General features: G+C 40.2%; 1 protein-coding gene and 1 pseudogene across 5 annotated transcripts in view; one reads left to right on the forward strand and one right to left on the reverse strand.

Moving 5' to 3' along the window:
• The window catches only part of SETX (senataxin), an 84,283-nt gene that overhangs the window by 43,172 nt on the left and 13,961 nt on the right, over positions 1-27,150 (forward strand). For all 5 annotated transcript variants that reach the window (XM_088841056.1, XM_088841054.1, XM_088841058.1 and 2 more), the window contains 11 exons: positions 8,165-8,264; positions 11,610-11,780; positions 13,789-14,021; positions 14,997-15,164; positions 15,738-15,894; positions 18,818-18,919; positions 19,114-19,229; positions 20,398-20,469; positions 22,211-22,360; positions 23,331-23,438; positions 26,600-26,787. In XM_088841056.1, the coding sequence (XP_088697182.1) occupies positions 8,165-8,264; positions 11,610-11,780; positions 13,789-14,021; positions 14,997-15,164; positions 15,738-15,894; positions 18,818-18,919; positions 19,114-19,229; positions 20,398-20,469; positions 22,211-22,360; positions 23,331-23,438; positions 26,600-26,787 (1,565 nt within the window). The remainder of the gene's footprint in view (positions 1-8,164; positions 8,265-11,609; positions 11,781-13,788; positions 14,022-14,996; positions 15,165-15,737; positions 15,895-18,817; positions 18,920-19,113; positions 19,230-20,397; positions 20,470-22,210; positions 22,361-23,330; positions 23,439-26,599; positions 26,788-27,150) is intronic.
• Positions 745-1,494, reverse strand: LOC129538963 (splicing regulator RBM11 pseudogene; annotated as a pseudogene).

The raw sequence follows: 27,150 nt of genomic DNA on the forward strand, positions 1-27,150 counted from the left end.
TTTTCTTTGGGATGGTTTTGGTCATTGCCTCCTGTACCATGTTACAAACCTTTGTCCATGGTTTTTTAGGCATTCAGTCTACTAGATGTAATCCCTTGAGTCTACTCATTGTCACTACTGTGTAATCATAAGGGATTTGATTTAGGTCATACCTAAATGGCCTAGTGGTTTCCTACTTTCTGCAATTTAAGCCTGAATTTTGCAATAAGCTAATGATCTGAGCCACAGTCAGCTCCACGTCTTGTTTTTACTGACTGTATAGAGCTCCATCTTTGGCTACAAAGAACATAATCAGTCTGATTTCTTTTTTTTTTTTTCTGCTTAGTCTGTCTTCTTAGGAAAAACATACAACTCAAAGATTTGTATTAGTTTCATTCAGAAAACTGACCATTCCACTTCTAACTTCAGCTGAGGGTTACAGGCAACAATGTAGGAGATCATGGTGCCTTCTCCATAAGGGCTCAGTAAGTGACTTCTGATTAATGATTTAGTGTAAGTTTATCATTGACACTAAAACATAACAACTCTGTTTCTTGTTAACAACGTTACAAATACAAAAAGCACATTATATTGTTTTTAAGATTTTTGTCATTCAAGACAAAAATTAAATACAAGTCAGATATCATATTATTATATATTTCAAAGAAGACAAGAAAGCCATGGAATTGGTCCTTTAGTAGAACACAGATTTTTCTTTCAAGACAATGAAGACTCGTGGAGATACATTTCATGTGAATGTAAACACTAGTATCTTTTTTCCTTACACTTTTGGAACTTTGGGCTATATTCGCTTCCTCTACTGTTTTCTGTGCTACTATCTCTATCACTGCTTTGTTTCTGCCTCTTTCATTTATTTGTCTGATAAAGGTCTGAGTCACTTGGCTGCTGGTGAGTCCATTCATAAGAGCTGGGTCCAGCCTCCAGATCTGAAACATGATTCAGTGAAGAAAATGCAGAAGTGCTCGTAGGAAGTGGTGCAGTCATCTCATAGTAAGGAAGCTGCAATGCTGGGTTACATGCAGGCCACTGCTGGGGGAAAACCCACACATATTCACCATCTTCTGAAAGAGAAATTATTCTTGAGATAAAGATGCATTATTAATTGGAGAGAACTGCATGGAAAAGGAAGATCTGCCCATGGCTTCTTCATTTCTGTAGCTGTGTGAATTTATCTTAATACAGCTTTCAAAACTTTGGTTAGCAGGTTCACAAGAGCAAGAGCTCCCAAATTGATACTGCACATTAATTGGTCTTCCATGTAAACGAATTCCATTCAGCAGAGCTATGGCATAAGACACCGATTTTGGGTATTTAAAGCAGACAAATCCAAAAGATTTCAGCTTACCTTCTCTGTCTTTGCATACAGTCACTTTGGTTAATGGCCCAGCCTGCAGGAAACTGAAGGAACAGCTTGTAAAGAATCTCTTCCTGCACTCGAGCCTCTAAATTTCCCACAAACACCGTCCTGTCGGCTTCCTCCTGAGCAGGCGACATCCCTCCGGCTCGACCCTAGAACAGAGGCTCAGTCTGATTTCATATTGACCATCTCGTGAGATGTCTACATGCGTGTGTAGAGTTGTCTCTTGTGTTGTTGGTAAAGGGTGTTTGCTGTGACCATTATGTTCTCTTAACAAAACTGTGTTATCCTTGCCCTGCTTCATTTTGTACTTCAAGGCCAAACTTGCCTGTTACTCTGGGTATCTCTGGACTTACTACGTTTGCATTCCAATCCTCTGTAATGAAAAGGACATCTTTCTTTCTTGTTATTTCTAGAAGGTGTTGAAGGTCTTCATAGAACTGGTCAGCTTCTTCGACGTCAGTGATTGGGTCGTAGACTTGAATTACTGTGATGTTGAATGGTTTCCCTTGGAGATGAACTGAGATCATTTTGTCATTTTTGAGATTGCATTTCAGACTCTCTTTGTTGACTGTGAGGGCTATTCCATTTCTTCTTAGGGATTCTTGCCCACAGTAGCTGATAAAATGGTCTTCTGAATTAAATTCTCCCATTCTATTCATTCTAGTTCACTGATTTCTAAGATATTGATGTTCACTCTTGCCATCTTATGCTACACATCCAATTTACCTTGATTCATGGACCTAACATTCCAAGTTCCTATGCAGTGTTGCTCTTTACAGCATCAGACTTAACTTTCATCACTAGACACATCCACAGCTGAGCATTGTTTCTACTTTGACCGAGCCTCTTTTTTCTTTCTGGAGGTAATTAGTAATTGCCCTTCGCTCTTCCCCAGTAGCACATTGGACACCTTCCAGACTAGGGAGCTCATCTTCATTTGTCATATTTTTTTTTTGTCTTTTCATACGGAAATCAGTCTTGGGTGTTCATTGGAAGGACTGATGCTGAAGCTGAAACTCCAGTATTTTGGCCACCTGATGCGAAGAGCTGACTCATGTGGAAAGACCCTGATGTTGGGAAAGATTGAAGGCAGGAGAGGGGGATGGCAGAGGATGAGATGGTTAAATGGCATCACCAACTCAATGGACATGAGTTTGGGTAAATTCCGGGAGTTGGTGATGGACCAGGGAGGCCTGGCGAGCTGCGGTGCATGGGGTCACAAAGAGTCGGACACGACTGAGCAACTTAACTGAACTGAACTGTCCATGGGGTTCTCCAGGCAAGAATACCAGAGTGTGTTGCCATTTCCTTCTCCAGTGGACCACGGTTTGTCGGAACTCTTGACTCAGATCTCTCTTGGGTGGCCTTGCATAGCATGTCTAATGGCTTAATTTAGTTACATAGGGTCCTTCACCATGACAAGGCTGTGATCCACGAAGAGGCCAATAATGTTGTCTGCCAGAGGTTCACATAAAAAGAGCTATTAATAGAAATGTTTATGATGAAAGGATTTGTTGTTGTTCATGTCCAACTCGTTGCAACCCCATGGACTGTAGCATGCCAGGCTTCCCTGTCCTTCACTATCTCCCACAGTTTGCTCAGATTCATGTCCATTGAATCACTGGTGCCATCCAACCATCTCATCTTCTGTCACCCACTTCTCCTCTTGCCCTCAGTCTTTCCCAGCATCAGTATCTTTTCCAGTGAGTCAATTCTTCACATCAGGTGGCCAAAGTATTGGAGCTTTAGCTTCAGCATGTTAACTGTACATTCTACTGTTTTATGTTTGTTACCCTTGTTTATTTATTGTTTATTTCTTGTTTTTTATTCCTGTTTTTATTGTCCCTGCTCTTGTGGTTTTAATTGAGCATTTTATGTTATTTTATTTTCTCTCTATCCTTAGAATAGCAACAAAATTTTTTTTTTTTAGTGATTGCCTTAGAGCTTGTAGTATATATTTACAACCAAGTCTGTGTTCAGAGACCACTTCATGGATAGTGTGTCTACCTTAAAGAAACATTTCTGATTTTTCCTTGTCATCCAGTGTATCACTGCTGTCATTTGTTTCACATACGCATGGGCCTACATTAACACACATAGACACACAGAGAAGCATTCCATAGTTGAATATGTTGTTGCTGTTATTTTAAATAAGCTCTTATCTGTTAGATGAATTAAAAATAAGAAACAGAGGTTTTAATTTTGCCTTCACGTATTCATTCTCTGATGGTCTTCCTTTGTTTATGTAGATTTGAGTTCTGACCTATATAATTTTCTTTCTTTTTGAATATCTTTTAACTTTTCTTGCAAGATAGGTGCAGTGGTGACAAATGCCATCAAGTTTTGTGTGAGAAGGTCTTTATTTCTCCTTCACTTTTAAAGGATAATTTTGCAGGATTCAGAATTCTAGATTGGTAGGTTTTTTTCTCTCAGTCCTCTTAAATGTTTCACTCGCTTGCATTTTTCTGAAGAGAAGTTGGATGTAGTTCTTAATCTTCTCTGCTTTAGATAGGGTGTTTTTTCCTCACTGGCTTCTTTCAAGATTTTTTTTCTATCTTTAATGTTTCACATTCCTTAAAGTGTGAATATGATAATGATATGATTCCTAAAGGTGTAGTTTCTGGTGTTTATTCTGCTTGGTCTCTGAGCTTCCTGGATCTGTGATTTGGGGTCTGATATTAATTTTGGGAAACTGAGTCGTCATTGTCTCAAGTACTGCTTCTTCTCCCCACCCCCTCCTTCTCGTATCCCTGTTATATGTATGCTGCACCTTTTGGCTTTGTGGCACAGTTCTTGGATATTCTGGGATGTGGCTGTTTTCCTCATTTTCTTTGTTTTTCAGCTTTGGTAGTTTTCTGTTGCTGCATCCTAAATCTCAGAGATTCTTTCCTCAGCAGCAGTGTTCATTGTTCTAATGAGCCCAGCAGATGCATCCTTCATTTCTGTTAGTGTTTTTAATCTCTAGCCTTTCCTTTGGGATCTTTTTCAGAATTGACATCTCACTCATTACTTTATCCACCTATTAGTTAGTTCATGGGCTACTTTTTCCTTTAAAGTTAGTATATAAATTAATAGTTTTTTATTTTTGAAAAATTGTTGGTCTGACAATTCCAATATTCTTGCTATATCTGACTAGTTTTGATGCTTGTTTGGTCTCTTCAAACCATGTGTTTTTGCGTTTGCAGTTATTTTTTGTTGTAAGGTGGGTTTGATCTACTAAATAAAAAGTTCAGTTCGGTATCTCAGTCGTGTCCGACTCTTTGCGACCCTATGATTCACAGCACGCCAGACCTCCTGGGGTGTCCATCACCAGCTGCCGGAGTTCACTAAAACTCATGTCCATCGAGTCAGTGATGCCATCCAGCCATCTCATTCTCTGTTATCCCCTTCTCTTTCTGCTCCCAATCCCTCCCAGCATCAGGGTCTTTTCCAGTGAGTCAACTCTTCGCATGAGTTGGCCAAAGTATTGGAGTTTCAGCTTTAGCATCAGTCCTTCCAACGAACATCCAGGACTGATCTCCTTTAGAATGGACTGGTTGGATCTCCTTGCAGTCCAAGGGACTCTCTCAAGAGTTTCCTCCAACACCACAGTTAAAAGCAGCAATTCTTTGGCACTCAGCTTTCTTCACAGTCCAACTCTCACATCCATACATGACCCCTGAGAAAACCATAGGCTTGACTAGATGGACTTTTGTTGGCAAAGTAATGTCTCTGCTTTTTAATATGCTGTCTAGGTTGGTCATAACTTTCCTTCCAAGGAGTAAGCGTCTTTTAATTTCATGGCTGCAATCAGCATCTGCAGTGATTTTGGAGCCCCCAAAAATAAAGTCTGACACTGTTTCCCCATCCATTTGCCATGAAGTGATGGGACCAGATGCCATGATCTTAGTTTTCTGAATGTGGAGCTTTAAGCCAGATTTCTCACTCTCCTCTTTCACTTTCATCAAGAGACTTTTTAGTTCCTCTTCACTTTTTGCCATTAGGGTGGTGTCATCTGCATATCTGAGGTTATTGATATTTCTCCCGGCAGTCTTAATTCCAACTTGTGCTTCATCCAGCCCGGCATTCCTCATGATGTACTCTGCATATAGTTAAATAAGCAGGGTGACAATATACAGCCTTGACGTCCTCCTTTTCCTATTTGGAACCAGTCTGTTGTTCCAGTCTGTTGTTCTGTTGTTCCAGTTCTAAGGAAAGGAGAAAAGGAAAGATATAAGCATCTGAATGCAGAGTTCCAAAGAATAGCAAGGAGAGATAAGAAAACCTTCCTCAGCGATCAAGGCAAAGAAATAGAGGAAAACAATAGAATAGGAAAGACTAGAGATCTCTTCAAGAAAATTAGAGATACCAAGGGAACATTTCATGCAAAGATGGGCTCGATAAAGGATAGAAATGGTATGGACCTAACAGAAGCTGAAGATATTAAGAAGAGGTGGCAAGAATACACAGAAGAACTGTACAAAAAATATCTTCATGACCAAGATAATCATGATGGTGTGATCACTCACCTAGAGCCAGACTTCTTGGAATGTGAAGTCAAGTGGGCCTTAGAAAGCATCACTACGAACAAAGCTAGTGGAGGTGATGGAATTCCAGTTGAGCTATTTCAAATCCTGAAAGATGATGCAGTGAAAGTGCTGCACTCAATATGCCAGCACATTTGGAAAACTCAGCAGTGGCCACAGGGACTGGAAAAGGTCAGTTTTCATTCCAATCCCAAAGAAAGGCAATGCCAAAGAATGCTCAAACTACCGCACAATTGCACTTATCTCCCATGCTAGTAAAGTAATGCTCAAAATTCTGCAAGCCAGGCTTCAGCAATACATGAACCATCAACTTCCAGATGTTCAAGCTGGTTTTAGAAAAGGTAGAGGAACCAGAGATCAAATTGCCAACATCCGCTGGATCGTGGAAACAGCAAGAGAGTTTCAGAAAAACACCTATTTCTGCTTTATTGACTATGCCAAAGCCTTTGACTATGTGGATCACAATAAAGTGTGGAAAATTCTGAAAGAGATGGGAATACCAGACCACCTGACCTGCCTCTTGAGAAACCAATGTGCAGGTCAGGAAGCAATAGTTAGAACTGAACTAAATAAAAAGAACAGCAGTAAATAGACCTTTAGTTAATAGTACTGAGGTATGGGGGAAGGGAGAGCATGCCATAGTCCTATGATAAGCTGTCAGTCGTTTTTATTTTTTGGCTGTGCTGAGTCTTTGTTGCTGCTCGGGCTTTTCTCTAGTTGTGGCAAGTGGGGGCTGCTCTCTAGTTGTGGTGCAAGGGCTTCTCATTGCAGTGGCTTCTCTTATTGCAGAGCACAAGTTCTAGGGTGTGTTGCAATTCCTGGGCTCTAGAGCATAGGTTCAGTAGTTGTGGTGCAAGCACTTAGTTGCTCCCTGTCATATGGGATCTTCCTGGATCAGGGATCTAACTCAAGTCTCCTGCATTGGCAGCCGAATTTTTTTTTTTACCACTAAGCCACCAGGGAAGCCCAGGTGTCAGTCTTTTAGTGAGCCTTTGCCTCTGGCTTTCACACTCCTTCATCTTGGTTTCTCCCTGCCTCCTCAGGTGAGACAGGATGACTATAATGGGCTGGAGTAGGTTTTCTTCCCCCAAGTAGGTTGCTGCTGCTGCTGCTAAGTCACTTCAGTCGTGTCCGACTCTGTGTGACCCCATAGACGGAAGCCCACCAGGCTCCCCCGTCCCTGGGATTCTCCAGGCAAGAACACTGGAGTGGTTTGCCATTTCCTTCTCCAATGTGTGAAAGTGAAAAGTGAAAGTGAAGTCGCTCAGTCTTGTCCGACCCTTAGCGACCCCATGGACTGCAGCCTGCCAGGCTGCTCCATCCATGGGATTTTCTAGGCAAGAGTACTGGAGTGGCTTGCCGTTGCCTTCTCCGCCCAAGTAGGTTAGGCTCTGATAAAAGCCTACCTAGTTTAAGTTCAGTTCAGTTGCTTAGTTGTCTCCGACTCTATGACCCCCATGGACTGCAGCACACCAGGCTCTCCTGGCCATCATCAACTCCTGGAGCTTGCTCAAACTGATGTCCATCGGGTTGGTGATGCCATCCAGCCATCTCACCCGTTGTCACCCAGCAAGTTTGGCTCTGGTAAAATAGTTTTTGTATAGATCAAAGCCGTGTTACGAAGGTCAGAATGGAGGTGGGAGGGAGGCTGAAGAAGGAGGGGATACATACTTAATAGATGATTCAGGTGGCTATATAGCAGAAATCACCACAACATTGTAAAGCAATTATCCTCCAGTGAAAATTTTTTTAAAATGTCAGAATATTCTGATGTATTTTAAAATGGTTCTTCAATTCCCAACCCTCAACACTGCTATATCCACTTCCCCTCCCCCACCAAAGGACACGGAATTTTCTCCAGCATTTACTTTGGGGGCCTGTTAGAGCTCCTGGATGTGAAACTCGGCAGAGTGTGGAATATCCCTTTTGACTGAGTCGCCGTAGAGTTTTTAAGCATTCAGAGTTATTTATACTGAGCCTCCAACAGTTTCTCAAATCCAGTTCAGATTTTCTTCCTGGCATGGAGGTTTCTGCTTAAGGGTTTCTGCTCTGGTAAGTCTTGATTGTCTGTATCCACCTTTTTGTCTCTTTATACTTCTTAGGATGGTCTGGTGATTTTTAAGTTGCATACACGCCAAGCTGGAAACCAGAAATCCCAAGTTAATTTTTACTGTTTCTGTCACCTGGGATTTCTAGGTTCTGGATTTTGTTGTTGCTTACTTTGGAAAAGTTTTCAGATGTTTTTGCTTTCTTAATTTGCTTTTTTTGCTTTGCTAAGGTGGCACAGGAATGGATCAGCTCTCCAAACAAAGAGAAATTCCATCAGTTGCATTTACGAAAATTTCCTGGTGATTATAAAAAATACTGGGAGTTTGTGGGTAAGTTCTTTCTTAAGTAACTTGGGCCGTGTCATGTAATAATTGGAGAGATTTCTTTTGAGGGAACAGGATTGTTGTTTGAATTTTCTGGGATATAGGTTTCCTAAGTTGAATCTTGTGTAGAATATGTTTAAAGTCTTACTTAATGAGGATAATTAGTAGTGCATATATTACTGTTAGACTTGCTCCTCATCTGTGTGAAGTGTGGGGAGGAGGCAAGGGGGTAGGGTTATTTTACCTATTGTGACTTTTTTTCATTTACTTGCCTCAGTAAATATTGACTGTGTACTGCCTGATAGTGTGTGATTCTAGATGCCAGATATGTAGCTGGGATGAGAACATAAAAATCTCCCTTCATGAAGCTTACATTTGATTTATTTTCGTTTAATCTGTTGTAAATGTCTTTTCAGTATTTGTAATTATTCCTTTGTTAGCATGTTCTATAGTTTAACCAGTTTCTAGTTAGATATGTATATTGTTCATGGTTTTTCACTATTACACTGAATAAATCCTTTTGCCTGGATCACAGTGTATGCATTTTAAGACTTTTGATTCATATTGCTTCTGTCTACCAAAAAGAATTCCATTGTCACGTCTAACATAAGAATGTATCTCTCATTTTTTATCTCCAAATCTTTAGTGGTCTTTTATATTCTTGGGGGTAGAAAAGGGGCACATAATTGTCTCTGCATACCATTTGTCATTTTTCTGTTAGGGAGTTTGTTTTCTTCTTATTTGTATGCATTTGTCGTAACTATTTTTTTTAGTTTCATTATTTGCATTCAGTTTCACATTTGGTTTTTGAGGCAGTTTTTATCTTATGTTCATAAACTTTACTGTTCAAATTTTGGTTTTAGAAATTAAATAGTTTCTTATTTTCTTGTAGTTTTATATTTCTTTTTAATATTTAAGTAACTGATTTATCTGCCATTTATCTTGATTATTTGATAGAATCACATAGTCTTTTCTCTTGTTTCTGACTTCTTTCATTTAAGATGTGTGTATTTCATCAATTTTGTGTGTATCTTCAGTACTTGTTTTCATTGCTGTGGTATTATTTCAGTGTATAACTACATCATAGTTTTACCGTTGATGGAGATTGTTATTTTATTTTTTGGTCAAGCCATGTGGCTTGTCCTAATCACTGGACCACTAGGAACTTCCGTTAATGGGCATTTTTTCCATCAGTTTTGGTGTTTGTATCAGGAGTCCACAAGCCCAACCCCAGGTTCAGAGATTCACTAGGACGACTCACAGGAATTATATTCATACTCATGGCTGGGACTTCTTATTGTGAAAGGATACAAAACAAAATTAGCAAAGCGGGGACTAAGCACATGGGTGAAGTCTACAGCAGACCAGGAGCAACCTTCAAGATTCCTTTCCCAGTGGAGTCACACAGCAGGCACTTAATCCCACTAGTTAGTTGTGACAGTACATGTGACATGTTACCTACCAGGGAAACTGAGGGACTCAGTGCCTGCAACAGCCTCTGCCTATTCCAGATTCATAACTTTCCAGAAGCAAAGTGGGTGTTTGACATAAACCACAGAGAAAGAATTTGGCAAACAGGTTAGATGCAGTGCTCCACCATCATCAGTGAGTGAGAATTGTCTGGAAACCGAAGTTCTCAGATGCCAGTGGGGAGGCAGCTTGTAAGCTTTCTAAGGACAGAAGCCTCAGGCCTACTATGCTAATAACTCTTTTACTAAGCACAGCATTTTATGAATAATGCCACTGTGGTCATTCATGTGTCTCTAGTGTCATGTGAGGGCATTTTTATAGTCTTGTCTCCTGAGGTGTGTTGTATGAGTTCAACTGAAGTAGATAATGCCAAGCCAGTTTATGCAGAAATTATGCACCCCCACCAGTGTATGGAAGTCACATTGTTCATGTCCAACACGTTTGTCTTGACTGTGCTGTTAATTAAACCCATTACAGTGTGCTTATGATGGCCGTTTGCGGTTTTATTTTGCTGTCGATGAGCTCGAGCCCCTTTTCATATATTCAGTGGATGCTTAAGTTGCCTCTTTGGGGACGCCACAAGACTCGTTCATTTTCTGTTGTCTTTCTCTTACTGTTTGTAGCGAGTTCTTTGTATAATTTGGATGTAAACCATTCTCCCACTTTGGCTTGCATTATGACTCTTGTAGAGATGGCTTTAAAATTGTTCAGAATTTATTTTTAACATAAATGCATTTGTGTATTATTTTATGGAATGCTCTGTAACTCATTGAAGAAACCTTTCCCTGCTACAGGTCATAAATATATTATTTTAACATCTAGAACTGGTGCAAGCAAACAACAGCTTGCACATCTGCCCCATATCCTGTTTTCATATTGCTCTAGAGTAAGGTTTTTATATATTTTTTTTAAGGTTTTGAAAAAAAGATGGTGATGTTGATTATGCAGCAGACTCCATATGTGGCCTACAAAGAAAAATCTGGCTCTTTACAGAAAGTTTACCAATCCCTTTTCTAGAGGCTTCACTGTTTTGTCAACCTGGAATTGATTTTGTGCATGAGTAAGATGTAGGGGCCATGTTTCATTTTTTTCCCCTAATGGAGATGTAATTATCCCACTACTGATAATTGAAAAGCCTATCCTTTCTTCATGATCGGTGGTGCCATGTTTGCCATAAATCTAGTGGCTATTTAATGCACTGATATTTTTTGGACGCCTTTCTCTATTGGATCATTTGCCTGCCTCAGTGCCCATGTCATGTTGCTTGATTAGTAAAGCTTTAGAATAGGTTTTAGTAAACAAGTCCTCTTAGCTTGTTCTGCCTTATGAGTACATTGGCTATTCTCGTCCCTTTGCATTCCTGTGTAGATTTTAGAGGGAAAAAATGTTGAAGCTTGTGTGAATTGGCAAAGTTGGTACTAAACTTTTTAATTAGAGCTTACTGTTTTCCCAGCCCCATTTATTTTACTGCTGTCCTTTTTCCTTGTTTGAAATGCTACCAGTAGGCTCAAAATGCTTCTATGTACTTCGATTCGTTTCCGGGTTTTCTCTGGGGATTTTGAAAGTGGGGCACAAAAGTGAGAATTTTTTGTTTAAAAACTAAGGTAAGTTTCAAGGAAAGGAAATTTATTAGCTCCTTTTGAATATTATGACTTCATCTATTTTGGTATTGTAGCAGTTTTTAAGAAAAACTTTATAATACTCTGTGATCAATGTTTGAAAATGCCCACTGGCTTAGACCGTCATTTTTGAAGTGTATACAAAATCTACCAGCGCTGTCTACTTGCTTGAACTCTTAATACAAGGGTTTAATATCCCTTTAGTTAATTTTATATAAATTTATTCGGTTAGAATAAATGCTGACTTCTTACTGTTTTACAGTTTATCTTGAGGAATGTGAGCTAGCTAAACAGCTTCATCCAAAGGAAAATGATTTGGTGTTTTTGGTTCCTGAAAGACTCAGTGAGAAGAAAGATTTAGAGTGGAGTCACCTGGAGGATGCCTGTGAATATTATTGTGGCTACGTTCATAAATTCCGCCGCACTTCAGTCAGTGAGTACCTAGTAAGACTCTGTAGAGAAGTCTGTCAGAAACTCATCATTTCCTTCTAGATTAGGCTGTACCAGCCATGTATTTGCTGTACCTTTAGCTAGTGTACACTTATCAGACTTGTGTTTGTGAGGTTGATGATTTACCTTTCCGAGACCTCTTTTAGATTTTCTAGACTCAGCTGGGAAAGGCCCAGTATTTCTTGCTTTAGATTTCAGATTTAAAAGCTTTCTTTTGTAATGTCTTCTCCTTCTAGTAAATTCCTTCATCTGTCAGTGTTTGTTATAAAACCAACAATTTGCAAGCCATCTGTTTGTTAAATCACATTCCAGCTTTGGTTTTCTGGCTAACTATTAATGAGCAGACCAAAGATGTAACTAACTGTAAGGCACCTTGAGGGCTTTACTGTTTCTGTCACTCCTCCATTGTGTTGTAGGGGCTTCTTTCCCTAAGGGAGCATAACAGAAATAATGTTAGCTTGAATTTAAGGAGTACCAACATGTGCCACACGGTGTGCCCTGTCCTTCCTGTGCACATTTACTATCTTTTCCCAGAGCCCTGCAGAGCACAATTAGTTGTTCCCTGCTTATTGGGAAATCAGAGGTCGGGATGTGGAATAACTTATCCAAGGTCACCCTTAGTATTAAATGGTAGGTTCAGAATTAAAACCTAATTTTATTTGGCAGCGAAGTCCACATTCTTTATATATGCCAAGCTGCCATTTTGACATTGCTGCTTTTTTTAGTCTCTGTTACGTGAAGAGAATATGATTTCGTTATTCCTTCACCTGTTTGCTGCTGTTGGAGTTCAGCAGTGTGCCACGTTGTAACTAGTGTGCTGTGTTTACTCTCGTGTGAGCTCAGCCTGCTCTTCGTGTAGGATGCATGTAGAAGAGGAGCCGTGGGGATGCATAGCTTTGTGTTTTTGACTCCCACAGGTGGCTACATTTGCTGGAGTTCTGTTTCAAAAGTGGCCTCCTTTCCTGAGCTCTTCATGTGTCTAATAACTCTGCCATCTTCATTTGTAGATGATTAGACATTTAAAATATACTCCAGAAAGAAACACTTGATTTACTGCCTGATGTGCTGTTGCTTCAGTTTTTCCCATCACAGGATGCAGTACCTCCATTCTCCCAGTTGCTCAGCCCCAGACCTCAGAGTCATGCTTGAGTCTTTCTTTCCCTCAGAGGCTCCATCCAATTCATCAGGAAGTCCTGTTACTGGCCCATCCTTTGCAGTGTGTCCTCCATCCTTGCCCCACCTCTCCCACTACATCCTGGCCCACAGGACCATTCACTTTCACCCGGATTCACCTGGATTAAGTGGTCTTTTTGCTTTTCCCATCGTAGTTTATTCTTCATTCACCATAAGTGATTCTTTTAATGTGGGTGTTAGAGCAGGTCCCTTCCCTGCACAGAGCTGTCCTGTTACCTCTAGACCTGAGTCAGGTTCAGGGTCATTACTGCAGAGCCCTGTGAAGAGTAGCCACCAGTACTGTCTCAGGCTTTGAGCTCGCTTCCTTCCAGCACACCAGCCTTCTCTCTGTTCGTCAATAATCCAGGCACCTTGCTGCCTTTGCGGTTGCTAATTCTCTGCCTGTAACATAGTTTTCCAGTTATCAGCATGGCTTCATTGTATTAAGACCCTGCCCAAATGTCATCTTATCAGGAAGGTCTTCCCTGGCACTCTTGTCTGCATAACACTCCCTTACATCCCTCATCACTTCCTCATCCCACTCCTCCACATTCTTCATACTACTTACCATCAACTGGCATGTTTATTTGATTACCTGCTTCCTCCTTCTAAAATATAAGCCTCCTGAGGATAGGAATGTTGCCTGGTTTGTAGGAGCCATTCAGTACATAAGTAGTAATTTACCTTCACTGAGTAAATTATTTGAATGATGTGTAGAAAACATGTTACCAAACACTTTGTTCTGAATAACCAACCTTTTTAACTGGACACCTTGCATTCACTGGTAACCGAGATTGCTTTTTCTGTCTTGGTAACAGTGCGTAATGGGAAATCTGAGTGTTCGGTTTCCATCCAGACTCAAGATAATTTACCAGTCAATTTAAATGAACTCGTGAAATGCTTTATAATCAGCTCTCTGGTGACTACACAAAGGAAGTTGAAAGCCATATCTTTGCTGAGTGGTCGGAACCAACTGGCCAGAGCCATTCTGAATCCAAACCCCATGGACTTCTGTACAAAAGATTTACTAACTACAACATCTGAGAGAATTGTGAGTGATGACCATTTGATACAGGGAAAGTCAGAACATTTCATGTCATGACGTTAAAGCATCATGTTCCTTTTGTCCACAGCAAAGACTTACTAGTCACAATGTATGCCCAGTGACATTTTTAGTGCCTAGTTTTCTTTCATGTTGTAAAGTATGTCTTTGTGTTAGTCAGCTTACCTCAGGAAAAATGTAGAGGGCAATAAGAAATTGAAAATATGCTTGAACAACAACATTAAAATGTTAGGTGAACATCCTAACTTTTTAGGTGGTTAAAATGCAGGAATGAGTAGGAATAGGTTTAATGGATGAATTTTACATTTGAATGACCAGTGGAGCTTTGGTATTGTTGCCAGTATGAAGACGAAGTTACTGTAAGTTCTAGGAAGTTAACACAGAGACAGATGAGGGGAAAGAAATGTTATTTGAACCCCTTCCTTGTGTTCGGGCTTCCATGTGCATTTTCTCAGTCAATTCTCACCTTCTAAGGGATCCTAGATTTATATAAAAATTGGTGGAGGCTGAAGTCCAGAGAGGTGAGTTTAGAGACAGCTTGAGAGTGAAACTGAGTTGTAGACTCGGAGCTGAACAAGATCCTTGCTCTTTCCACTCTGTCACTTGTGTTAGGAAAGAGAGTCTTGGAATGGTTTTACTGTCTAGAGAGAGAATCGATTAAAATGGGAAGAATCAGAGAATAAATAAAAAGAGTGCAAAATAGTTTGTGATCTTTATAAGAATCACAAATAAAAACATTGTTTCATTTATAGATGGACTGAAGCCTGTAGACACTTGTAAGTGACTTTTTCCAGTAGTGAACGCGCTTCTTAGATTAAAGGTCATTTTGGAATCTTGCCTGATCATAAAACTTCTGTCTGATGAAGGACGGGAGCAGTTCACACAGATTTTTCCACTGTCTTGCTTTCCTGGGCTACCACAGGAAGAAAAAGTCATTCTTTTTCTATAATGTCTTTCATATAGGTTGCCTACTTAAAAGATTTCAATGAAGACCAGAAGAAAGCGATAGAAACTGCATATGCCATGGTGAAACACTCCTCATCAGTTGCCAAAATCTGTCTGATTCATGGACCACCTGGAACAGGAAAGTCAAAAACCATTGTTGGCATCCTGTACCGCCTGCTGACAGAGGTAAAGTGTTTGTGAGGGCAGCAGCGTTCTTAATTGAATATATCATTTCACGTTACTAGATTTAACTAATGTGTGAGTAAGTTACAAAGTGCCTTTTTCCCCTTCACTTTTGTGTATCTTTTGATACCGTGTGGAACCGTATCAGATAAAGGGTAGCAGAGATAGAGAAGGTTATAAGAAATAAAAAGGCAGAAAATATTATCTTGTGTGCAGTCACTGCTAAGGGCTAGAATGGTGGTCTTCTGGCTTTGTTAGTGGTCACAGCTGATACCAGGAGACCATCCTGGATGTATCTATCCCTGGGCTGCATTTTGGTTGCATTGAGTATTGAATAAAATCAATGGATAATAAGGTAAGGCTCAGAAAAGTTAACGATAAAATTTTATGCCAGAGTAATTTTTAACTTTTTATTTTGTATTGGGCTGGAGCTGTTCCACAGTAATTTTTTAGTATCAGTGTAAGATGCAGGTACTTTTTATTATAGGAACTTTTGAATATATGTGAAAGTAGGGAAGAACTATAACGTTGTATAATAGAACTCATCAGGATTTTCTTGTTTGGTGCAAATTGCAGAACCAAAGGAGGGGGCATTCAGATGAAAACTCCAATGCCAAGATCAAGCAGAACCGTGTCCTCGTATGTGCACCTTCCAATGCAGCTGTTGATGAGCTTATGAAAAAAATTATCCTTGAATTCAAAGAGAAATGTAAAGACAAGAAGAATCCTATGGGTATGATACTTACGTGAGCTTTTGTTTGTTTTGTTTTCAGTGTTTAGTGTGGGGAGCTTTGAATGACAAAAGGTGAGCCAGTTCTGGCTTATTCACATCTCCTGAATTTCGTTCACGCGGCCTTCCAGGACAGTGCTCTCACAGTGTGGCTTGTGACCAGTCAGTGGATTGTGAAATCAGTTTAGGGAGATCAGAACCAGCATACTTAAATAAGATAAAACAAAGCAGAAGGAAACAGAAAAGATTAGAGCATAGGTAGTGAAGCGGGGTCGGAGAAGGGAATGGCAAGCCACTCCAGTACTCTTGCCTAGAAAATCCCATGGATGGAGGAGCCTGGTAGGCTGCAGTCCGTGGGGTCGCTAAGGGTCGGACACGACTGAGCGACTTCACTTTCACACATTGGAGAAGGAAATGGCAACCCACTCCAGTGTTCTTGCCTGGAGAATCCCAGGGATGGGGGAGCCTGGTGGGCTTCCGTCTATGGGGTCACACAGAGTCGGACACGACTGAAGTGACTTAGCAGCAGCAGCAGCAGCAGTGAAGCGGGGTCGGAGAAGGGAATGGCAAGCCACTCCAGTACTCTTGTCTAGAAAATCACATGGACCAGAGGAGCCTGGTAGGCTGCAGTCCATGGGGTCGCTACTAGTTGGACACGACTGAGCGACTTCACTTTCACTTTCATACATTGGAGAAGGAAATGGCAACCCACTCCAGTGTTCTTGCCTGGAGAATCCCAGGGATGGCGGAGCCTGGTCGGCTGCCGTCTATGGGGTCGCACAGAGTCAGACACGACTGAAGCGACTTAGCAGCAGCAGTAGCAGCAGTGAAGGGGGGTAAATAGTATTTTGTGAAACCTATTTTATTGGTGAAGTATGAGTATACTCCTTTCAGTACAATGTGAAGTGTACCTCATAAAAGCACTGGTCTAGCGTGTATACTGGAGAAGGAAATGGCAACCCACTGCATTGTTCTTGCCTGGAGACTCCCAGGGACGGCAGAGCCTGGTGGGCTGCCGTCTATGGGGTTGCAAAGAGTCAGACACGACTGAAGCGATTTAGCAGCAGCAGCAGCAGCAGCATGTGTACACCTAGAAGTGAAAAGCTGGGTTGAAGGATTTGTGCATCTTCTAGATAGTGCCAGATTTTTCTAGAAAGTGGTTGTGTCAGATCCCACACTGAGAACAGTTCCCAAACAGTGGACAGGGGTGCTGTTTTCGCTTTCCTTTTCTTGAGGAAAGGTAATAAGCACTTTTTCAGGTGTCTTGACAACACGACAGGGCTGGATGAAGGTGGGACAAATGCCAGGTCTAAGTTGGATTTTTAACTTTTTTTGTTAGAAAAATGACATCCCTGTCAGTAAACAGCTTTTTCCTTCTTTTTCAGTACTTTGATTTTTTTTTTCACTACGTGTATGTGATATATATGTTTGTGGGATTTGGTATATACCCTTTATTGGGTTAAAGAAGTCCCTTTTTCATTAGCTTTTTTATGAATGGATGCTGAATTTTATACAGACATTTATTTGCAATGTTTTGTATAAGAGATTATCTGTTCCTTGAAAGTTAATCTGTTTTTAGTATTGTTTTGTTCTCTTTTTTCTTTTTGGTCTGTTTTTTGACAGATGGGTAAGTTTCTGTGTGCTGAATGTCTTTAATTGTTGATTTATTCAGGTTTTCTGCATTTGAATTTTGCTAATTTTTAAATCCTTTCCTTTTGTTGTATGTGAATGAAAAAACCCAACACCTCAGCACCTGGACAGTGACCGGCTCTCACCCTTCTCCCGCCAGGGAAGCCACAGCAGCTCAGGGGCTTTCATATCTGGTTTTCACCTTTCTCTGTTTTTTGCCCCTAGGAATTTCTTTTACATCCTTCTGAGCTCACCCTGCAATTTAAGGGATTCTGTTTTAATCTCTGGAGCATTTTGAGGTGCTTAGAGTGGGTATAAATCTCATCACCTTTCTGGCAGATATACAACTTAGCAGTTTGAAACTTTCAAGTAAATGTTGGCCAGAGAAGATGGTTTCAGATTTAGAAGAAAGAGCTGAACTAGGAATACAGATACATGTAGACAACTGTATAATAAATTGTTAATTTAGCACGTTTATTCAGCACGTTTATTGTACTTACTGTGTGCCAGCTGCTGTTTTAGGCAGTGACCAAAACAAAACCTGATTCTGTGGGACTTGGGATTCAGTGGAAGGAGACAGCAAACAAGTACGTGACATGTTAGGTTGGGATAAGTGCTAATAAACACTACGTGGTTGATGTTATTTAGTTCAGTGAAGCAGTGGGAGATTTTTAGACTAAATAATACCTGAGTGTGCTAACCTAGAATTAAAAATCTGGTTAGACTAGTTTAAATGATGCTGACAGTTTTTGAAAGTACCAGAATTTCCAGCATCTTCTGTCCCTTAGATCCTGAGGTGGCATTGTGACATGGAGCAGAGTTTCAAAACCTTGGTTCTGAGTATTCTACAGAAAAGGATTTGATTGGCAGTCCCATAAGATTTCGTTTGGGAAATTCAGACATGTATTAAAAGATAAAACATTTTCATCTTTGAAATATCCTGTGGTTAAGAAATCTGTTTAACTTGCCATTTTCCAAACGAATTTTACCATGGATTGTTGAATGGAACATAGTTTTGAGGAACATCAGTGTAATAGAATCTCATCTCTGCTATGTACTGTTTGTGTAACCCCAGTAGCTTTTATTAGGTGGAAATAAGTCCTTGTCTTTTAGGGGTTTTATGAAGCTTATCTAAAAGGATGTACGTAGAGCCTCTAGCACAGTTCCAGATATCTGGTTGATTAATAGTTCATGTTAGCTCCCTTCTCTCTGATTGTTAATATTTTGCTAAAAAACAGGTATTATGTACAGAGATTGACAGTGTTGTTACTAATCTCTGTGTGACTTTTATCAACAGGAAACTGTGGAGATATAAATTTAGTACGTCTAGGTCCAGAAAAGTCTATTAATAATGAGGTCCTAAGATTCAGTTTGGACAGTCAAGTTAACCACAGAATGAGTAAGTATGGAATAAAGGTATAGACTAATTTATTTCTTTTTCTTGTTGTATAGTTGGCTTGGGCATTAAAGGTAATTTGGAGACCCTAGAAATAGTCTGGTTTTGAAAGCTAGTTTTCCTTCTCATTGTGTGTGCATATGTGTATATTTGTTTGAATGAGCAATTCTTTGTCTTTTTTTTTTTTTTTTTTAAAGAAAAAGACTTACCATCTCATGTTCAGGAGATGCACAAAAGAAAGGAATTTCTCGATCGTCAACTTGATGAACTTTCCCGCCAGCGTGCTTTATGCCGAGGTGGAAGGGAATCGCAGGTATCTAGACATTTCTTGATGAGTGTTTATAACAGCTCATAGATAAACTGATTGAGTATTTGATGCTATTTTGTTGTGAAATAGTAGATAATTTGTGTAAAAGGTGTATACAAAAATGTATCTTTACATTAGGAGTTACTTTTTTTTAAAGGACTAGATAGTAAATATTTTAGACTCTGTAGGCCTATGTGGAGTCTCTTTTAGCCACTCAACTCTGCTGTTGTATCCTGAAGAGAGCAGCAGTTGGTAACATGTAAATGATGTGCCAAGGGTTGACCTGCTAGGCAGACAGGAAGAGCCAACCTACAATATCTCGGACAGATCTGCATCTTAAATACAGTATTAAGAATTTATCAGACTTCCCTGGCGGTCCAGTGGTTAAGAATCTGAGCTTTCCACTGCAGGGGGTACAGGTTCAGTCCCTGGCTGAGGAACTGAGATCCCACATGCTTCACTGTGTGGTCAAAAAAAAAAGAAGAAGAATTTATCTAATTAACACCTACTAAATGGAGCGTGGAGTGCTAGTTGTTGGGTTGCTGGATAATGAGCTGAGGTTTAAAAACAGACCACAGGAGAAGTTGAAATAGAGAGATTTATTACTCACAGGTCCTGGAGGGAGGTACATAGCATACCTTGAGGGGCCACGCAGGAGGAGGTCCATGCAGAATGCAGACAGAAGCAGGCCCTGGACTACATATCTTTATCAGGGTCCATGATTGGAGTGTTTTGACATTTCCAGACTAGGGCTGGATAGGCAGTTTGAATGGAAAGAGCAGGGTTTTGGTAAGTTTCTTGGAAGGGCTTACTCAAGTGCACATATAAGGCATACAGGTGCTGGAAGGCAATGAAAACCATTGATCACAAGAGCGAACATTTGCTGGTGACTCTGGGTGCTATATAAGACATTTGCAAGAGTGAGGGGCTAGTGTCAGTTTGAAGTCACAGCAGGCACCTGACCGAACACAATGGATGTCAGAGCAGCAGTGCCCTGGAATAGCATAGCTGAACTCTGATAAACAGTAGTATAGAGAGACTGGTAGGGGAAACACACTGGGTGAATCAGTTTTTCATTGGTAAAGTATTGGCTCTCCTTTTTGAAATGTGAGGCAGTTCATTGGAAAGCATTTTAAAATGCTTAGTTTAATGATAGCAGTCTAATTTTTTCCAGAGGCAAGAATTAGATGGAAAAATTGCCAGAGTTTCAAAAGAAAGGCAGGAGCTTGCTTCTAAAATTAAAGAGGTAAGTAGTTCATCCATAGCATTTTCCTGACATTTCTTTTTTTTAAATTATGAAATAGTTCAGACAGCCTGTCGTCTTTTCTCAGTTACATTTAAAATTTGAGAATTCTTGGTGGTCCAGTGGTTAGGACTTTGCACTTCCATTGCAGAGGATGTGAATCCAATCCCCTTTTCAGGGAACTCAGATCCCTCAAGCTGCATGTGTGGTCAAAAATGTAGATAAATCAATAAAATTAAAATTTATTTTATAATGAAAAATTTCAAGCATATACAAAAATAGAGAAAATGGTGTAATTGCATGTGCATTTATAGTTTTTTCTAAAACTCTCAAATGTTCTATTCTCCTCCCCAGAAATTTATGGTAATTTTCATGTGAATAATTAATGAAACTAAATTTGTAGGGTTTTCCTTTATTAAAAAATAAAGAAAATTACATGTCCGAATTCAGGTAGACCAACAATGGCTGGGATGTGGCACAAGAAAAGTGCCTTTTTTCCCCTCAGTTTTTAGCTGAAAGCATAAGCTCTTTTTACTTGTTTTTGATCACAAAAATCTAATACAGGACTATATATATATATTATATATAAATTATATATGATTTACAGCATGTATAACTTTTTCCCAAACATTTTTTGGATATAAAAATATCAACTCACATTTAGATGAGTTGAAGCTAGAATGAGCCAGCATAGAGCCCTAATGAAATGAATTGGGGGTAAGGGGGAGAGGGGACTACCAACCGGTAATGGCGTTTGTATTTTTGAGCTGAGAGTTTTCTCTTGAATATATTATTGACCTCTGTATGGCTCAATGAATATAGTTGAATTTAATGCATATTTCCACTAGCAGTTTATTTCAATTAAAAATTATGTGGAAAGCTATTAAAGTTTAAATTCAGCCGAAAATTAATCTTCCCATATTTCAGGATGAAGTCTTTGTTTACTGGTGTTACAGTTTTTGCCACTGATCATTGTTCTGTAGGTCGTTAAATTAATTGCACTTGTGGTTTTACCATGATGCTGGCTGTAAGGAGAGGGATATGGCAGTTACCATATGAGCACTGGAAGGAAGGCCACAGCTGCCGCTGCCTTCTCACAGACCTGCCTCAAAGAGTCCAGGCTTAAGTCTGTCATATGCTCGGCTCCAGCATTTTAGGAGCAGAAATAGGCTAACTGAATCTCTGTTGAGACTCAATCTCCATCTCAGTATATTCCATTATATAGACATGGACCAAGATGGTCATTAGTGCTGTGGAAGTAGAATGCTCATCAGTTTCACAGGTGTTTTTGTTGGTACTGGCCCTTAAAAAAGAAAGAATAAGGTTACATGCTTAAAGCTAACAGAAAAGGGTATGCTCAGGCTTCGTTTTGTTCCTGGTTTTACTCAGATAATTGCTTCACGGTTCAGTAGAATTATTTAATCTTTGCTTATTCTGATACCTTCCCATATACATCAGGCTGTAAGAATTGTAAATCTACTTTGACCAAAATAAACCCTGAATAAATTTTTCTTAACATGCTGAAATCATGTTCCAAGATTAGACTCCCCTGCAGAGTGTTCTCTCTGATGACTTCCGAGTACCTTGAGTGTTGCTGCTGTTTTCTAGATTGCAGGTTCCCACCTGACGTTTACCGAAATTATTCTGCCACATAAGTGGCAGGTGTGTTATAGTACAAAGAGGCCTATCATAGTCAAGAATATTTTAGATACAAGTGAACACTGATGAACTTTTATTCTCTTAGGTTCAAGGACGCCCACAGAAGACACAGAGCATCATCATCTTAGAGTCACACGTCATTTGCTGCACGCTGAGCACAAGTGGTGGCTTGCTGCTTGAGGCTGCTTTCCGTGGGCAAGGAGGCGTCCCCTTCAGCTGTGTCATCGTCGATGAGGTCAGTGAGCAGTTGGCCATAGAGCTCTTGCCTAGTGCTATGAGGAGGAAGTCCTAGGTGAAGAGTAGCTGCCAAGATGTTGACATAGTGGTCTTTTTGCATCTGATTTTGACCTGCTCTTACGTGTGTATTCCTGTATGTTGAAATATGCTGCTAATGACCCACCATGATGAAAACTGCTTTTCTAGTATTAGAATTATAGTCTTAGGGATTCCTGATCTTAACAAAATCCATCCGAAGAATTGTCTTGCTCCTGCTTAGAATATCTCTGGTTACCTTTGGAAGTATTTTTAATGTAATTGGATAGCTCTGAGCACCATATTTTTAGCTTATCATCCTAATTCCTAATTTATTCACTGAGCAAGTGTTTATTGGTTACCTACTATTTGCCAGAATCTAGAGCCAAAAGACAAAAAGAGATGGAAAATGAAGGATAGAGAACCCGACCAGGATATCCGAGATCCAGTGTTCACCACAATAAAGGAATAGAAAAGATGATGAACTAATTGAAGGAAATGTTGCCAAATTGAAGTGAAGATTGAGGGTTGCAAATGTGAAGTGGCCTACTGAGGAGGAGAGCGGGTGGGCGGGGAGAAGTGGGATACACAGAAACACAACCCTGTCAGGCACATGTCCAGCGGGAACAGACAGACAGACCTGGGGCAGGACTTGGCCCTTGTAGTTTATGGCTGCTTCCCAACTGGTAGTGGCACCGGAAAGATGGCTGACTTCCAAAATATGTGTGTTGGGGCGGTGGGGTTGTTTCAGGGTTTTTTTTTCCCTCCAAGTGTTATAGAATGTTTTTATTGTTTTCTAACCAAAGAAAATCTTTATTTTTGATATTTGGTGCAGAAGAAGAAGGTGTACGTTTCTGAATGGCTAAGACTTTCATTATGTATTAGACTGTATATGGATAAAAAGTAACAGAGATAACTATGACTGTGTCTCCATTCTGTACTTTCTTACCAAGGCTGGACAGTCCTGTGAAGTTGAAACTCTTACTCCGCTCATCCATCGTTGTAACAAGCTTGTCCTTGTAGGAGACCCTAAGCAGCTCCCTCCCACAGTCATTTCCGTGGTAGGTTTTTTCACATTTGTGTTGCTCTAAAGTGGAAGGGGTCTTTTGGTTTTTTGTTTTGCGGGGTGGGCATCCTTCTTGGATCATCATCTCTTACTTGCTGGGAGAAATGGGGAATGGCTAAGGAAAGAGAACAGCCACTGTTTAGAGCCTTCATAGTAAAGTCCAAAAATATTCTTTGTTCCTAATGAGCTTGTGTGTGTGTGACAGGAGCACGTGGGTGTCAAAAGACCAGAAGTTGAGGAACAGGATGCCCCATGTGCAATAGACTGTCCCTCTGAGAAAGACAGTGTGCAGCTCTTTTAAGGGCTGATTTGTTTTCATAACATAGCCACCAAATCCCCGATAAAAGAAAAACTCTAAAAGCAAGGGAAAGAATCCTGTCCTCCTAATTTATATATATGTATATGCAAATCTTGAGTAAAAGAGTAAGAAGATGAATTATTCTTACGGTATTTCTGTGTCCTATAATGGTCCTCACATGCTCTGAAAGGGAAGGTGGAAGGGAAGAGACTGGGCTCCGCTTTGGAGAAGATGAGCGGCGCAGTTGTGTCCCCTTCCCTGTTGTGTGAACACTCACATAACTGCTCCTGGAAGTGCAGGGCACAGTCAGGATCCGGATGTTTTGGGTATTCTTGCACAGGCCTCCACCTAGGTTTTGAGACTTAATAACATGAGCATTTTACTGATACAGAGAGTATGTGTGCAGAGTAGTGGCTGCATGAACAGTCCCAGAGGACAGACCATTTTCACAGCATTTCTGTTCTGTTCTGTCCAGTTATGGAATGAAAAAGCGTGTTGTTGTTTTTTGTTGTTGCTGTTTTTTGACTTTGGAATCATCAGCATGATCGTGCAGTTCTTTGATGTCTGAGCACTTGTGTGTGACCATGTGACGGGGTAGGCTAGGAGCACCCCTGAGTTGGAGTGAAAACCTTGTCCGTGGGGAAGAGCTCCTGCACCAGGGTTCGTGGCCAGTTAGGAGGAGCCAGCTCTGCACTGCGTTATGTGAAAAATACAGCATTTCAGAAATTGACTGATCACTTCTCGAAGGGCCTTAGCATGTACTCCAGTACTCTTGCCTAGAAAATCCCATGGACGGAGGATCCTGGTAGGCTGCAGTCCATGGGGTCTCTATGAGTCGGACGTGACTGAGCGACTTCACTTTCACTTTTCACTTTCACACATTGGAGAAGGAAATGGCAGCCCACTCCAGTGTTCTTGCCTGGATAATCCCAGGGACGGGGGAGCCTGGTGGGCTTCCATCTATGGCGTCACACAGAGTCGGACATGACTGAAGTGACTTAGCAGCAGCAGCAGCAAAAGGGGGTTGTTGATAAGCCTCAGCTTTACTGTCTTCTTTGGTAATTGATTAAGAACAGTAGAAATGAGAAGAATCTATTTGGGCTTTTCTTCCGTTCCGTTCCGTCGCTCAGTCGTGTCCGACTCTTTGCGACCCTGTGGACTGTAGCCCACCAGGCTTCTCCGTCCATGGGATTCTCCAGGCAAGAATACTGGAGTGGGTTACCGTTTCCTTCTCCAGGGGATCTTCCCGACCCGGGGATCGAACCCGGGTCTACCGCATTGGAGGCAGATGCTTTAACCTCTGAGCCACCAGGGAAGCCCTTTTCTTAGTGTCGTAAAAATAATACAGGCTTTTTGAGAAGTTTTCAGAAAATGATTACAAAGTTAATTTTCTCACCATGCCTTTCTGACCACCTATTTCTAGGAATAATTACTATGAATAGTGTAGTGGGTAATTTGAACAGTTTGCGGTCATGGGTGTGCAAAGTTGCCTTTATTCCAGTCTGGGTTTATTGAGTGCTAGCCTAATTCAGGCACCATTTTAAATTCTAAGGTTATGACAGTGTTGAAAACTGACAAGTATCTCTGCTCTTACAAAGCTGACATTCTAGTGGGTAACAGACAATAAGTTACTAAATTCAGAAGGTTGGGTAGTTACAGGAAATATATGCATTTGTGTGTGCCGACTTTGACCTTATTTAAAGGTGGCCGAATTGGTCTGTGTCACACTGCTTTTTTCCAGTCAATAAATAGATCAGGAATGTACATTCATGTCAAAACATGAAAATCTCTGTCATTTGGTAGGATTGACTCAGTTTTGTTTTTTTTTCTGTAAGTAAATGTGTTACCTCCTATAAATCCATTTTCTTTTTTCCCAGAGTGAAGTAAATGAGTTTTTTTGCTAACTTGAATAAACTTTTGAGATATAGATGATAATGCCAAACGTCCACTAAGAATATTTATTCTATTTAATTACACAAACCTATTTAAAATTACATATGTATATAATCACTTCCATAAATAATACAAATAGGAAGTAATGTCTGCTTTCTCCACTCTGATAGTTTGTGAAACAGGTTTATTAAAACTTTGCATATATATCTTCAGTGCTCATATCTGCAACATACTTATAAAGATTCCACTGTTCTTTCCAAATTTTGACATGGTGCTGACATTGAAAAGTATATCCCATGTATATCACAACTATGATTACATGAAGACACTTTTCTTCGTTTGTCAGTTAGCTCTGTTTCAGGTTGCAGGTTTGTTGTAACCCTTTATTGGATTTATGAAATTAACTTAGTTGTCTGTCTCCTCCATTAGAATGCTAAGTTCTGTGATGCTTGATCTTATTCACCTTAGACCCTCAGCACCCCAAGCTTTAGATGGTTAGTTCATATTGCCTGGATGGATGGATGAATAAATTGGTCTTTAAGAGGCTGGTTTACAATGGCATTCATTTTTTCAAACTGTGGGTGTGCAGCCCAGAAATAATGGATGGTTAAAATCTGTGTTAAAATTCTTTGCTCCTTTTCTCATCAGTTCTTCCAGGTGACCTCTGTTAGCACCAAAGTAGCAATGGTTGTGATCATTCACAAGATCACATCATTCATCAGCAGTATGTGGGATTTCTAAATAAGGAGAATATGCCTCAGCTTTTGTAGTCATGCTCCGTGGCTTTTCAAAGGTGGAAGTCAGAAACATCTTCTTTCTCTGAGTCTTTGGTTGTCGGTAATGCTGTGTGCGTTTTAGATGTACATTTGTTGTGTACATTGTAGTGCTCAGTAGTTGTTTTTACAATAGTGGGAAAAGTACAGATGAATCGTTAAGAGATCATTGCTTTGTCTTCCCCCTTTCAGAAGGCACAGGACTATGGCTATGATCAGTCGATGATGGCCCGCTTCTACAAGCTCTTGGAGGAGAGTGTGGAGCACAACATGATTAGCAGGCTGCCCGTCTTACAGCTCACCATCCAGTACAGGATGCACCCGGACATATGTCTCTTCCCTTCTAGTTACGTTTATGACGGAACCTTGAAAACAAATAGGTGGGTTCTTTTCATTGCATGTTAGCTTGTTTTATTTGTAGGTTTGGCTGCTTAGGAAGAATAGCTCTTTTACAGTGCTCTTAAGTCTTGTTATTAAAAACATAAAGGTTTAATAATTTAAATTATAGAAGTCATGCTGATAGTAGCAAATGCAGATAAATGAAAAGGGGGATAAAGCCACCCCCCCTATTTATACTACCCAGAAATAATCACTAGTAACATTTTAGTATATCTACTTCCAGTCCTTGTACTATGCACATTTTTTTTTTTTCTTTTTCTCTTTTTAGGAAAAAAGAATCATACCTTGTTTTACCTAGTATTTTATACCTTGCTTTTTTCATGTACTGTATTATGAGTAATTTT

The sequence above is a fragment of the Moschus berezovskii genome, chromosome 11, assembly GCF_049115385.1.
Source record: "Moschus berezovskii isolate FMDL1 chromosome 11, NW_MosBer_1.0, whole genome shotgun sequence".
Lineage (NCBI taxonomy): Eukaryota > Metazoa > Chordata > Mammalia > Artiodactyla > Moschidae > Moschus > Moschus berezovskii.